General features: G+C 44.5%; 1 protein-coding gene across 3 annotated transcripts in view; it reads left to right on the forward strand.

Annotated features, from left to right (window-relative positions):
* Positions 1-15,296, forward strand: part of camk2a (calcium/calmodulin-dependent protein kinase II alpha) — a 58,788-nt gene that overhangs the window by 21,295 nt on the left and 22,197 nt on the right. For all 3 annotated transcript variants that reach the window (XM_048994768.1, XM_048994769.1, XM_048994770.1), the window contains exons 4-8: positions 5,453-5,507; positions 6,899-6,964; positions 7,492-7,564; positions 12,569-12,671; positions 14,921-15,004. In XM_048994768.1, coding sequence (XP_048850725.1) covers positions 5,453-5,507; positions 6,899-6,964; positions 7,492-7,564; positions 12,569-12,671; positions 14,921-15,004 — 381 coding nt within the window. The remainder of the gene's footprint in view (positions 1-5,452; positions 5,508-6,898; positions 6,965-7,491; positions 7,565-12,568; positions 12,672-14,920; positions 15,005-15,296) is intronic.

The following is a 15,296-nucleotide window of genomic DNA, read 5'->3' on the forward strand; positions in this document are numbered from 1 at the left end:
ACCTTCTAATCACAGACGCAGCCCCCTAACCCACTGCATGCCTGCACAGTGAGGGCTGCCTTTCTGAATCCTGACTCTGCTGTGTATGTGTAGGACTCCTGTGTTCTCACTGTGCTTCATCTGGATGCTGCCAGTTCCGGGTGCCCCCACCCAGAGACATGCCGCAGGGTCGGCAACTTTGGCCAGCTGGCTGGCGTGAGGTTTTCAGATCAAGACGGGTCTGCACGCGCATTTAAATGCATGTAGCCGTTTTATTACCTGGTAAATATTCTGTACAGTTTGCGTGGGAGTCAGAAAATGTGAGTGTCATGCCAGATGCATGAGGGTTGGCACCCCTGATGCTGTTAGGTCAGTTAGTCTTTCTAAGTTGCCCATTATGTGTATTCGTGTACTCTCTGATGAACTGGCCCCCCTGATGCTGTCCGGCTAGTTAGTCTTTCTAAGTTGCCCATTATGTGTATTCATGTACTCTCTGATGAACTGGCCCCCCTGATGCTGTCCGGCTAGTTAGTCTTTCTAAGTTGCCCATTATGTATATTCATGTACTCTCTGATGAACTGGCCCCCCTGATGCTGTCCGGCTAGTTAGTCTTTCTAAGTTGCCCATTATGTGTATTCGTGTACTCTGTGATGAACTGGCACCCCTGATGCTGTTAGGTCAGTTAGTCTTTCTAAGTTGCCCAATATGTGTATTCGTGTACTCTGTGATGGACTGGCACTCCTGATGCTGTTAGGTCAGTTAGTCTTTCTAAGTTGCCCATTATGTGTATTCGTGTACTCTGTGATGGACTGGCACTCCTGATGCTGTTAGGTCAGTTAGTCTTTCTAAGTTGCCCATTATGTGTATTCGTGTACTCTGTGATGAACTGGCCCCCCTGATGCTGTCCGGCTAGTTAGTCTTCCTAAGTTGCCCATCATGTATATTCATGTACTCTCTGATGGACTGGCACTCCTGATGCTGTTAGGTCAGTTAGTCTTTTTAAGTTGCCCATTATGTATATTCATGTACTCTCTGATGAACTGGCATCCCTGATGCTGTTCGGCTAGTTAGTCTTTCTAAGTTGCCCATTATGTGTATTCATGTACTCTCTGATGGACTGGCACTCCTGATGCTGTTAGGTCAGTTAGTCTTTGTAAGTTGCCCATTATGTATATTCATGTACTCTCTGATGAACTGGCACCCCTGATGCTGTTCGGCTAGTTAGTCTTTCTAAGTTGCCCATTATGTATATTCATGTACTCTCTGATGAACTGGCATCCCTGATGCTGTTCGGCTAGTTAGTCTTTCTAAGTTGCCCATTATGTATATTCATGTACTCTCTGATGAACTGGCCGCCCTGATGCTGTTCGGCTAGTTAGTCTTTCTAAGTTGCCCATTGTGTATATTCATGTACTCTCTGATGAACTGGCCCCCCTGATGCTGTTAGGTCAGTTAGTCTTTCTAAGTTGCCCATTGTGTATATTCATGTACACTCTGATGAACTGGCCCCCCTGATGCTGTTAGGTCAGTTAGTCTTTCTAAGTTGCCCATTATGTATATTCATGTACTCTCTGATGAACTGGCACCCCTGATGCTGTTAGGTCAGTTAGTCTTTCTAAGTTGCCCATTGTGTATATTCATGTACTCTCTGATGAACTGGCCCCCCTGATGCTGTTAGGTCAGTTAGTCTTTCTAAGTTGCCCATTATGTATATTCATGTACTCTGTGATGGACTGGCCCTCCTGATGCTGTTAGGTCAGTTAGTCTTTCCAAGTTGCCCATTATGTATATTCATGTACTCTGTGATGAACTGGCCCCCCTGATGCTGTTCGGCTAGTTAGTCTTTCTAAGTTGCCCATTATGTATATTCATGTACTCTCTGATGGACTGGCCCTCCTGATGCTGTTAGGTCAGTTAGTCTTTCCAAGTTGCCCATTATGTATATTCATGTACTCTGTGATGAACTGGCCCCCCTGATGCTGTTCGGCTAGTTAGTCTTTCTAAGTTGCCCATTATGTATATTCATGTACTCTGTGATGAACTGGCATCCCTGATGCTGTTCGGCTAGTTAGTCTTTCTAAGTTGCCCATTATGTATATTCATGTACTCTCTGATGGACTGGCACCCCTGATGCTGTTAGGTTAGTTAGTCTTTCTAAGTTGCCCATTATGTATATTCATGTACTCTGTGATGAACTGGCCCCCCTGATGCTGTTCGGCTAGTTAGTCTTTCTAAGTTGCCCATTATGTATATTCATGTACTCTCTGATGGACTGGCCCCCCTGATGCTGTTAGGTCAGTTAGTCTTTCTAAGTTGCCCATTATGTATATTCATGTACTCTCTGATGGACTGGCCGCCCTGATGCTGTTCGGCTAGTTAGTCTTTCTAAGTTGCCCATTATGTATATTCATGTACTCTCTGATGGACTGGCCCCCCTGATGCTGTTCGGCTAGTTAGTCTTTCTAAGTTGCCCATTATGTATATTCATGTACTCTCTGATGGACTGGCCCTCCCTCGCGCTTCCTGAGATAAGTCTCATGTTAGTGCCGTGACCCCATGTTAGCTAAGCCTTAGTTATAGATGGATAGTTATTTTTCTGTCACAGAGGGAAAACAAAGGTAAAAAATGCCAAGCGTGTTGTCAGATTTGGCATATACATGTGTTGATTTCATACTATTTCATCATAAGTAGTCTTCATGACCTCTTGAGAGACACCGCATTCCAAATGTAAAACGACACATCAACACATAAGGACATTATAACATCTAACATGACGGGAGAGTAATTAGCAGGTTTCAAATTCTACGTCATTTTAATGCGACAATTATTAAGAATTAATCAATTTTGTTCACATAAGTAATGCAATAATGTGACACTTCTTATACTCATATTCCCAAATGTATATTTAATATACGCCATAATTGTTTGGCTTTGGTGAAAAGGATCATTTAATAAGTATTTTTAAGGAACTTTGGATAAACAATGAACTGATATATTGCTGAATAATCATTAGCTAACAGGGAATGAGCACACAGCCAAACTGACACACACTCAGTAACTCAGAGTTATCATTCTAAATTGAATTTAAATCCAATTTCATGGAGAATTTCATAAAAATTACGTAAGTGCTCAGGAGACACCCTTTAATAAAAAGAAGCACAAATGTTAACGTGATCGTAATTACGATTCCTCAAAGCAGTCTTTAATAAAATTGCAACTGGATGAGTGTGATGTGATTTAAACATTACCCACAGTGAATGTGCCACATGCAATATTTACTTTCACGTGTGAGTATCAGCCAGCTTGTTAACAATGATTAACGGAAAATACGAATAATCCTAAATTTATTCTGCTAAGGCAACTCAGTTTGCAGATTTCCCTGCTCAAATGCACCCGCAAAACCTGGCACTTAGCTGGTGAGCTGAATGAGGTGTGTTTGAGCTGGGAAATCTGCAAACTGTGGTGCGGACCAGCCTTCAAGGACCGGAACTGCTAGCAAGCTAATATGTACTAAAGAACACTTGTTAAATAAATCTAAAGATGAGTGTAATTTTACTAACAAGCACATGCTGCGTTTTTGAGTGATTTCCATAAACTCTAGGTATCCCGGACATTTTTCTGCATAAGTCCGGTTTTACTGAAGTCAGTTTTACGTAAGTCGAGAGCTGCCGGTACTCTTTCTGTCAACCACAATAAACGGATGCAAAGAAGACTAAGCATAACCATAATAAAATGAAGCAGGATGAGCAGGTAACATGAACTCCTACCATCCTTTCCGTGAGTCAAACAGGTAACAGTTCCCTGGTCCTGCCATTCCCTGGCCTACAAAGGAAACACAAATTCCTTCACTGATTCACGGGGCAAAGAGCAGCGTGAAAATGTAGCACGTAGATATCAGTGTCAGCTAATTCAACACATCCCTGTACGAATTAATATTTATTTAAATTTCCTTTAACCGTTAGCAAGCCACAATGTTGCTACATTTCCAGAAGGCCCCATCACTCAGGTCACATGTCGTTTTATCCCAATCCTGTTACACAGAATTGCCTTTTTTTGTAGAAACCCAGTATGTGAACATAGATTTTTAGAAGTGTCGGGGCTTGAAAGGCAAAATGAAGAAAGCTCCACGATATACTCTGCTTTGATACCTCTGGATTGTCACTCCCAGAGACTGCAGATTAGTGTGTGATGCCTCTGTTGAGAAGCATCCATCTATCAGATGATAGTGACCCATTAAAAAATATCCAGTCAGTGTGGACACAATGTCGCACAGAATGCCATTGTAACTACATTAAAGTGAATGAGTCGAGAAACAGGAAATAATACGCCCTAAAATCTATGGCAATAACATGAGTTCCATGTTAGCTTGCAGATCCAGATATTTCATTCTTTTCTTGAGCCTGGATCGCGCAAAACATCTCCCTTTGGTCCCTTGCAGTTGCCGAGCATGTATTAGCGAAGCCAAGTATTTTACGCAAGTCGGTATTTATATAGCAGTGGGGCGTCTTTGAAGATTCGAACCCCTAGCACTGGCCGTGCCCTAGAGCCTAGAGCGTGTTACACTGTGAATGTGACATGCGAAGGCCGGTGCTCATTCGGTCGTTAGCGGCGGCCAGCATCGAACCGACGTGATAAAATGAATCATCGAAGTGGCCGTAAGTATCCACGGCGACAGCCATTCTCCTCCGAAACTCCCCTGTGCCGGGGGGGGGGGGGGGGGGCAGAGGTGATAAGAGGAACGAGGGGCTGGGGATGCGACACAAACACGAGGAAGTGGGGGGTGTTCTGTCATTCTTCCTTTTTTTTCCCTGGCAGCCATTGACGTGGCGATCAGTTTGCTTAAAAGGAACGAAATCGCTGTTTGCGGCTTATGTAATCCTGAAGCGTTGCTATGGATGGGGCTTGGCAGGCGAAGGAGTTATGCACCGCAGTTCGTTCTCTTGTTCTTTCCGTGCTCCGCACCCACACAGTTGTACCTGTGTCCTCTGGCGGTGCATGAATGCCCACACACATGGAGTGCAGGAGTCATTCACACGTGGTGGTAATGGAGGTGTTGGGAAGGGGGGAGATCAGGTGGGAGTAAAGGGTGATTCGAAGACGATTCTTTAGTATCAGAATGCAGAAGCCAGAAACTCAGTAACTGTACCGACATCGACTAGGCCGGGTCTAACCTAGACTTTGGGTCTTTATGTGGACTGTAAATGAATGGCTGTAAAAATGGCCTGAGTGTAAACCTTAAAGGCGGTTAAGTGGTTTGTCAGTGACCAGAGTAATTGCTCGAGCACCCCGAGTCATTCAGAGGATTGCGTCTTTCATAAAATCGCGGCACTTCAGTGACGTCGTCATCACGTGGCGGAACTGAGGCGTCGCGCTCCAATCTATGATCGTTTATTGTCTCGCAGAAGAAATGCGGAGAGATGTCCCGTCTTAACAACGTCAGACGTAACTGCAACAAAATCCTGTCTCTTTTCAGTGCGGCTCCACGACAGCATCTCTGAGGAAGGACATCATTATCTCATCTTCGACCTGTGAGTATTTTCCCCACAATAGAATGATGCATTAAAAGGCACATTTTGATGGGTTTCTGTGTTTAAACTAAGCAAATGAACCCTGAATAAAGTAAACAAAAATAACCCCAAGTAGACCTGAGATGGATATAAAGAATCTGTTTCTGTAATTAATGAGTGTAGGACAGAGGCAGTGAAGCAGTGCATTTCAGCAGCACTGAATTCCGTCAGGATTAGAAAGTATTATCACCAGTGGAGGTGAATCTGTCACGTTTGAGTTTTTATGCTACCTAACTATGGAATTACCCTTAAGAAGGTAAGGATGCCAAAATGTTATACCAGCCTCGGCCTTAAAGCCGCTAGTGATGCGAACAGAATGGAAGTATGAGGTTTAAATAAACCCCTAACAATTATTTTTAACTTTACTTAAATGCAATGACAAATTCACTACAATGAGCCACCTCCCCCCCAAAGAAACAGCAGCACACCCAGAGTAAGCATTGAACACACAACCTTCCGGTTATGGGAATGACACACTAACTGTGACTATAATGAGACAAAGGAAGGCACAACCTTAATAATAAAATGATGGTGGGAGCAGGAATGTAACAGGATCCAATCGCTGAGGTAGACTAGTGCTGTTTATAGAGTAAGAGAGGCTCACAACTCACAACACATTTAATGGATTCTGAGGGAACTTCAGGCAGTCTGTAAGGTAGAATTTGTCAAAACAGAAATTTGAAATGTAAGACCACATTGCATTATACTCTGTTACACTGGGTAACTGGTGTCTGAATTATATCGTAAGTACCATCTATTAGTCTTCTAATGTTGCTCTGCTGCTTAATATTTATTCATGTCCTTGTTTTATACTTTAAAAACTTTTAAAATTCAAATTTGCAATGTTTCGGTAATGCTGTTAGCGTGGAGAAATAATTACCAAAAGGCGGAACGGACCCTATCTAAGTCTGCCCAGAGTTTGCTCAGGGCGGGCCATCCTACAAGCTGACCAATCAGGGAAAAGAAGAGATTACTGATCCACCAATGAGCTCTCTGCCAACTCTGATAGGCCAGTAGAATTTGATGGCCAGCCGGGAGAACCCATCCATAGGTCAACAACAGCCCAGGTTTTCCACAAATCTGGTCTTTATGGGCAAACAGCAAGTAGGAGGCCATTTTTAAACGCCTCCTACTTATACTCAAATTTGGGACAGGTAGGTACTTGGAAAGATGAGTATTAACATTAGCAAAAACCATATTAAATGTGTTGTGACATGTTTATTGTGATTCGTATTAATCTATTTCAGTCTGGAAAAGCACAGGCCAGACAACAGTGAACCGCCTCACACGATCAATACCACATGTAGATGAATGGCTTCTCCTCACTGCCTCCTTCCTGTGCTCTCCTCCAGTGTGACAGGCGGAGAACTCTTTGAGGACATCGTGGCCAGAGAATACTACAGTGAAGCAGACGCCAGGTAGTAGATGGCCTGTGTTCTTCGTGCATCGGAAAGCCGCACATCACACGTGGAATTTGAGCGCATGCAAACTGTAAAATGTTAGCACCTTTGGGAGGCCAGACAAAAGCCAGAGCTCTGGAGGAATGAAAATATAGATCTATAATATAACAAAATATATTTTATGTGTCAGGAATGTTACCTTTTTTTCCTATTCATTTTGTTTGGTGAAGCTCTGCTTTACTCGCTGTCTTAAAGAAACCTCCACTTTTATGAACATTTCAGAGCTAACTGGATAGCGCCTAATAATAATAATAATAATAATAAATAGATGCATGTTTATCATTTCTAGACCTTTCTTGCTGTATTCCAGGATAATGGGCAGTGGTTTTCACTTGTAAATTAGAGCAATACACATTTTGTACAAGGACATACTCCAGCTCAATCTGTTGAAGTTTTCACCTGTTTATCAAATCAACCAGTAGGTGAAATGTTGAGTCACTGGTCAAACTGTCAGACTGGATTTAAGCTCTTTTGTTTTCAATTAGTCATTGCATCCAGCAGATCCTTGAGGCCGTCCTGCACTGTCACCAGATGGGGGTGGTGCACCGCGATCTGAAGGTAAGACACGGTCTACTTCGGTTGTCTCACCTGCACTCGCCAGGAAGTTCTGAGGAGAATGCGTGGAACAAAATTCACATGTGAGAATCCATCAGTCTGGAAGCACTATTGGCATATTTACTTATACCCTTTAACCGATTATTCAAGAGCAGGTGGAACGAAATCGATGGAAGGATAATCTGAGTATTTGCAAAACGACAATGTTTTCACATTGATTTCACATTGAAAAACTTTTGAATTAGAATTATTTGTTCGCCGGGATGCATTTTGTCATTTCATTCAGGCTGCACATTTTTCCTCCTGATTGAAGTCTCACAAAAAAAGCCTTGGGGTGACTCATTTGTTTAAAGATCCACTCAGTAGTAGATGTTTCCCCGTCCTATTCCTTGTTAGAGCAGGGTGGCATCTGGAAAAAAGATGAAGAATGAACAGCCAGATACTGCTTTTTGTCTACAGGGCGCAAAGGACCTAATAAATGTTATTCTGAAGCTTTGGGAATGAAAATGTTTTTTCATTTGGGATGGCAAACACAGGGGCTTTACGGTGATCAGAAAAGCTTCATAACAGCCAATTACAAAACTTTGCTTGTGAGGGATTTATGGGGTCTGGGATGGGTGGGACTGACATGAATAAAATTAAAGTGTAATGTTAACAGAGATGAGTTTCTGGCAAGAAAATCATCGAAATAAACCAGACTGATATTTCAGTAACCAAAAGGGAACTGTCATATGTATAGTAACTGACGTCACTCCCAACTGTGTCCCAACTGTGTCCCAACATGGTTAAAATGGATGCCCCCAAACTCAGGGCAATTGTGGGGATGTGGTTGGGTCAGAAGGCAGTACCCAGGAATAGCGATGGACATACTGTAATGATGCTTCATGAACCATTCGCTGTATTTTTTGACCCCACTAGATGTTGCTCTCTGTTCAAAAAAGGGCACAACGCATGCCCCAAAGCAAACCAAGAGCGCCATCTAGTGGGGTCACAAAATACAGCAAATGGTTCATGAAGTGTGGTTTTGTCCATTACTTCCCAGGAGGTATTAGTATATGGTAGACTGCCTGTTTAATGGTTCAGCACTCCTTTTAGATGGCACCATACTCACCAGTGGTGAGGATGGTGTTGGACATTCCCCATTGTCTCTCTGCACAGACAGCACCACCTGAGCATCCAACCTGTCTGGCAAAAAAGGAATCAAGTGAAGAAATGTTAAGTCCAATTATGGTAGCACTTTACTTGACAGGGCACAAATAGTGATAAATAGTTACTTACACAAGTACAAATCATGAACAATTATAGTCGCTACTTGAGACAAAGGATGTCACGATAATATATGAGTATTATGAATAAACATGATCAGTATTTCACTAGTGTTATTCATTACCTGTTCCTGCAGTAGTTACTTAGTATTGTAGTTCCTTCAGTAGTTCACAAAGGTTTACAGAATTAACAGATGTAGTAACAAATATAGTATCTGCTTGAAGTGAAAGTTACATCACAATTCATTTATGATCAATGAATATGAGATCAGTATGTAGCTAAGACTCTGTGGTTATTTAAGTACATTAGTAATGATATAATACTATGCTATTTGTACCCATCAAGTAAAGTGTTACCAAAACGATCAGTGGACCCCCACAAAGAGCTGTTTTGATGACTAGAAGGGGGGGTGATGCTGTTGGGTGGGGTCTGCAGGGAGGCTGGCTAGGGAGTGGCGCTTTTGGGTGGAGTCTGTAGGGAGGCTGGCTCCGGAGCGGCGCTTTTGGGTGGGGTCTGCAGGGAGGCTGGCTCATGAGCGGCGCTTTTGGGTGGAGTCTGTAGGGAGGCTGGCTCGGGAGCGGCGCTTTTGGGTGGAGTCTGTAGGGAGGCTGGCTCGGGAGGGAACTAGCTGCACAAACAACATCTGCTGCTTTCTCCACTTGGGCTGGACGCACTCTTATGAATTTGGCGTGGAACCCGTCCTCCACCTCAGAGGAGCCCCAGATATTACCCGCCTCCCTGGATGGCTGTGGGATGCCTTCTGCTGAAAATGCCACCCGACATTACTGCACACAGCACTGACAAGCAGCCACGTAGAAGTAAAGGCACAGAATGCAGAGTGCATTCGCTGCTGAACGTGGGCTGTCAGCACATGTAAAACGAACTGCGGAATCAGCATGATCCAAATGGAGTGGAGAAGAACTACTTTTCCATGGACTAGGAAAAGCGTTTGGTCAAGTCAAACATTGAATATATAAACTGTATTCAGCAGCTCATTGATTATGAATATGGCATGATGAAGCTACATTCACAGAACCCAACGGACCCGAACAGACCAACTAGGCAGGGGCTAAGTTTTGAGTTTGGTTTAGTTGCTATATGCTGTATCTCATTGACCCAATTTCTCACATCTCAGTTAATTTAAGAGCAAACTTTTCGACATTTGATCAGTCTGGTATATGATTTTGAGAGGTTTTCTGGGGACATTGTGAGCTCTGGGAATTTAAGGAAAGTTCTTTGTTGGATTGCAAGAAGTTTTGGTTCCCAGAACTCTAACATATTACGAGGAAGCCTGACCAATTTTTTTTCCTGGTAGCCTAGTTGTGCTGTATATGAGGTTCCGTGAGGTCTGGACGGGAAAGTCGCATCTAGAACACCGGGCTGAATTGTTTCCAACCCCACTGTCTGTGGGGAGTGAGCAGAGCACCACAGGGGGTCAAGAGAGGGGTGTATGTTTTAGGAAGGTCCTGTCACCGAGAGTACAGCTGGTATGTCAGGAGCTGGATAGTGAAAGCAGCGATGTTTCCCAGCTTCTGGTTATGATGAGTTACCCAAAATAACGTTCCTTTGAGGTTTTTTGGCTTTAGATCTCTTGTGTTTTTTTACCCTCTAAATGTGTCCCGACTCACTAAATGCAACGAAACATCAATCACTGTAAGAGAGAATACGTCCAAAACAGAACATGCCCTTCTGCGTTAATGACTTTATCAATCACCTGATGAAGGGGATGGTTCTGTACCGAGAAGGAGACAGAACGATTGCTCATTCAGCAACACGCACCGTACTATGCAGTCTTGGGTTGCCAATAAATTATGCTTAAAGCTGTTTATTTGGACAATACATGTATAATTGTTCAGGAAAAAAAAAACTATTTAGCGTAAGAATATATACAAATCGATGTTAATAAGAAAACAAGAATTTCCTCTGTCCTCACATGACGTATTAATATCTTCCTGGAAGAGTAGAAGAACCCAGCTGCAGTTCCCAAAGCTCTCCACAAGGGGCGCCCCAACCATCATATCACCAGTGTTCATGTAATTCATTACTTAGTTAATTAAGGTATTCAGACGCACTGTACTACTAGTGACTGCAGATATTGGGTTACTCGAGGTCAGGCTCTAAAACAGCTAAGCTGACACATTTTAAGAGACATGAAATCCTGGTATTATATAAACATCAAGATAACATTGTTTTCTTTGACTGCCTGAGACTTACAGTGCCACAGTGGTATTTATATGAATATGCATATATCTCCCTCTGCATTATGGGACTTACTCTGTCCTACCTCACATTACGCTCTCGTGCGTAAGAGACTGCTCACATTCTCAGCCCCAACCAAGTACATCTGCTTGTATCAGCATAAGTATTTGCTGCCAGGAAGGTGGAGGAGCCTGTGTGTGTGTGTGTGGGGGGGGGGGGGACCTCAGTTAGGAGAGGTGGGTTACATTCCAGCATCGCCAACACACCTTCCCTGACACCCCTGTAACTCCCCGAGTGAGGTTATGTAGAGAGCTGAACCGCAGGGCATTATGGGAGCCATCCTAATGTGTTCACGAGGTGGGGAGTGTGGGGTAAGGTGGAGGGGGGGGTTCCCTGTGTGAGAGAGCAGGGGGTGGAGGAGGAGGAGGCAAAGGAGCCGAGGAAGGAGGCCAGCTTCAGGTTTCGTGGGTTTCCCGGTGACACGGCAGGCAGCCAGATGATCCTCGGCCATCTGGACGTCGCAGTGGGAGAGGGGAGGTGATCCGGAGCGGCGCGTCTGCTCAGGCATTTCCGCGAGCCTTTCTGCGCTGTCATCGGGGCCCGTCCCGGCGGGCGGAGGAGCCCAGACAGCAGTTCGGGTCTTGGCTGCTCGCTCGGGAGATGACATGCAGGTCGGCGTGCCGTTCTTCCTGAACGACGGCGGAGATGCCTCGGCTCCAAACGGGGCCAGGCGACAGGGGCCTGGCAGCTGTCACTGGGGTTACGAGAACCTTTCTCTGGGATATACTGGGGAGACTGGGAAGGAATGAGGGCAACACAACAAAAACCAAATAGCTACAGAACGGATAATTAACAAGTTAACCAATCAAGGAAGGGAGACTCGCAAGTCGGGCATGTGTACATACTCTGAATTCCAAGGTACAGGGAGCGAATCAGTGAGAGACATATGGAGCCAGTCATTATGGATAAACCAGGTCACATGACTCTCCTGGGGGAGGGGTAGTACAACTGTGCTACGGAACACTTTTGGTGAAGACCACCTTTTTCGTTTAATTCGGGTGCTTTCCCATGGTGTTTGTGTCGTACGTCCCACGCGTACATGTGCCACGGCAAAGATCCAGACATCTCCCTGTCCGCACGGCAACCTGCCAGCTTCCTGATGCAAGCTGCCGTCACCGTTTGGGGAAATTCCCACAGGACACGAAAGGGAGCGACCGCAAGGCTGCGACCACCTGCTCGACGGGCGCATAGCGACAAGCACGCGTCCAGAAATGTGGCCCGGAGATATATCTGCGCTCAAAAAACTGTGCTGCAACAACAGAGGCTCGTGGGCGGGTGTGTGTGTGTGTGTGTGTGTGTGTGTGTTAAACACGGTACAATATGCAAAACAGCGAGGGAAGGGCAGTGTTTAGCTGCGTGGGTGGAGCTGGTGGGCGGTAGGATATTTCACATTTGGAAGTGTTGCAGCCGCAGTGGTGCTCGTCACCTAGTGGAGAGTCAGACTCCACTGCGGTTCCTGACCCCGCGCTCGTCTTCCTGCAGCCGGAGAACCTGCTCTTGGCGTCCAAGTCCAAAGGAGCAGCCGTCAAGCTGGCGGACTTCGGGCTGGCCATCGAGGTGGAGGGAGAGCAGCAGGCCTGGTTTGGTAATGGCCGACGCAGCTCGTAGCTACGCACGTGAAAGGGTCAACTTGGGGAGGGAAAACACGAGCATGATGACAGACAGCAGCCGGCGGAAAATGTCACATCCACTCGCAAATAAGTGAAACACGGTTTTAATATTTAAGTGGGACCTCTAAGAAAAAAACATTTCATTAAGGAAATATATTCTGCGTGAATCCAATAAAAGGACGTCTTTAGTAAGAGGTAGTCCATCATTTTTATCCTGGTTATGGTCACGGGGGGTCTGGAGCCAATCTCAGGTAGCATAGGGGACCTGGCAGTAGGACACCCATGTCTTTGGGCGACAGGAGGTGACTGGAGTGTGATAATTCATAATAAATTTGTATTAAAAACGTATAAAGAGAAAACTGCAGCCAGGTTCCAAAACGGAACCTTTTAATCCAATTACTTGCATCAGAACTGAAACGGCACGTGAGGATTCGCCCAGTGCAGTGCCTCTGAGTGCCCTTGACAGGCGCTGACATCTTAACCGTCTTAAAAGGCAAGCTCAGTCCATTTGGCTCAGTCTCCCTGCTCACCGCGTACACCCACACGCATCCCAAAGACCGTCAGAGGTCAAGATAAATAAATAAAGAACAAGGGAAAAAGATCATTCGTCTGTCTGATCTCCTCCGCTGTCAGATAGCTGTTTTTGTTGTTTCCTATCTGCCGGTTTCAGCTCTGGGACGCTCACTTTTAGAAGTGAAAGTGACCCGTAGGTGACATAGCAGGGGGCGGCTAATTCAGTGGCACGTTTGCTGGGCAGGTATTCGGACCAGCAATTTTTTGAGCACAAGTGGGTTTCCCTAATCACTAGGTCACCACAGTCAATATGATGTTAATGACAGGACCGGACAGGACAGGACAATCTTTTATTAGTCCCACAAGTGGGAAATTTGCATCGTCGCGGCAGAAAGTGGACAGTACAAGATAAGCGCGTCAAAAATGAAAAACAATATAATCAAAACTGCACCAATAGTACAGTGTAAAATGTGGAAACGTAAATATGGGTATAAATATAGTATATTGAAAAATATAAATGTATATATATGTATGTGTGTATACATAGAGTATATGTATGTATATATGTACAGAGTGCATATATAAATATATGTATAGCACTGTGGATATATGTATATTATAATTGCACATTATAACTTGCATGTATAAATTGTACATTATAATGCACGTATAATGCTAGCAGAGCTAACTTTCCGTTAGATTGCTGGCTAATGTGTGTTGTTGTACAGTGCACACAGATTCGGGATCCTGTAACCTGACCGATACGCAAGAACAGTAAACCCGGCTGCCACATTTGACCGTGATTCCCCAAACAGCCGAACGTGCCACCCACAACTGTGGGCGAACAGGCTCCACACATATGGCAACCCATTATTTCCATTCATTAGAATGTGTTCGTGATTTCATTTCGGAAAGGACTCACAGTTATAAACGCTAATATGACGCTAGACCAATATGGACTTTGATGTGCTAATAAGTGACAGAAAACCAACCACGCAAATGTCACGACCAAATTTTTTTTGTGGGGGCTCCCCGTGCCACCCCCCCGGGAGATGCTGCCTGTGTCGTCCATAGCAACATCCACCAGTGGAATAACACAGCGACTTCCACGGTCCCCTATTATCGTAACGACACTTACTCTGAAAGAGTTAAGCAATGGAGTCGGGTAAAAAGGCAGAAGAAAGAAATTTAAAGTATAGAATATGTTTTTTTATCCATTGAGCAAAAGGATAATTACTTCAGTTGTCCTGTCACTGCGCACACAGAGGCACAATATGTATTCTACACCGAAAACGAATTAACACGAGAGTTCTGGAGGTGTAACTCTGAGTGTGATTAACGTAACTGCAGTCTCCTCCATTCAGTTTAAAGACAATTATTGAAATAATTAAGTCAATTGAACGGGAGGGGGAGAGAGAAAGAGATTCCTCCTGCTGTAATTGCTGTTCGTTGAAACTTCCAGAACATTTTAGGATGCAAGGATTAGATGATGCTTAATGCCGTAATCCTAAAAAAAAAGTCCGTCCTAAGAAATTATCAAAGCAGACAAAACAAACTACAAAACATAAAAATGCACAGCTAGACAGTGAGATGGATTAGCAATAGGGGCAGACAATCCAAGCAGGGCATTGTGGGTCATTATCCGGTGCCTCCCGGACACGTGTTTGTGATGAATTGCTCATGGCTGCAATGTAAATGTTTGCATGCGCAGGGTTTGCCGGCACTCCCGGATATCTGTCCCCTGAGGTCCTACGCAAGGATCCTTACGGCAAAGCAGTGGACCTTTGGGCCTGCGGTGAGTGAGAACTGCCCGCGTACCGGCGTCCTGCTGTGCTTTCATGACAGAGACGCTGCCTTGTTTACCATCATCTTTCTGAAAACTGGTTCTTATTTTTTCGTATTAACTTGTTTTGACATCCGTGTCCTGGTTTGATAACCAACCCAAGGCACTTTGCACCATATTCCTGCAGAAGTCAGTGGAAAAAAACACTAAAACTCCCATTAACATAAAAATTCTCAGTAACACTTTACTTGAGGGGGCACAAATATTGTAGCATTATGCTATTACTTGTGCATTAATTAACCAC

The sequence above is a fragment of the Brienomyrus brachyistius genome, chromosome 24 (genome assembly GCF_023856365.1).
Source record: "Brienomyrus brachyistius isolate T26 chromosome 24, BBRACH_0.4, whole genome shotgun sequence".
NCBI lineage: Eukaryota > Metazoa > Chordata > Actinopteri > Osteoglossiformes > Mormyridae > Brienomyrus > Brienomyrus brachyistius.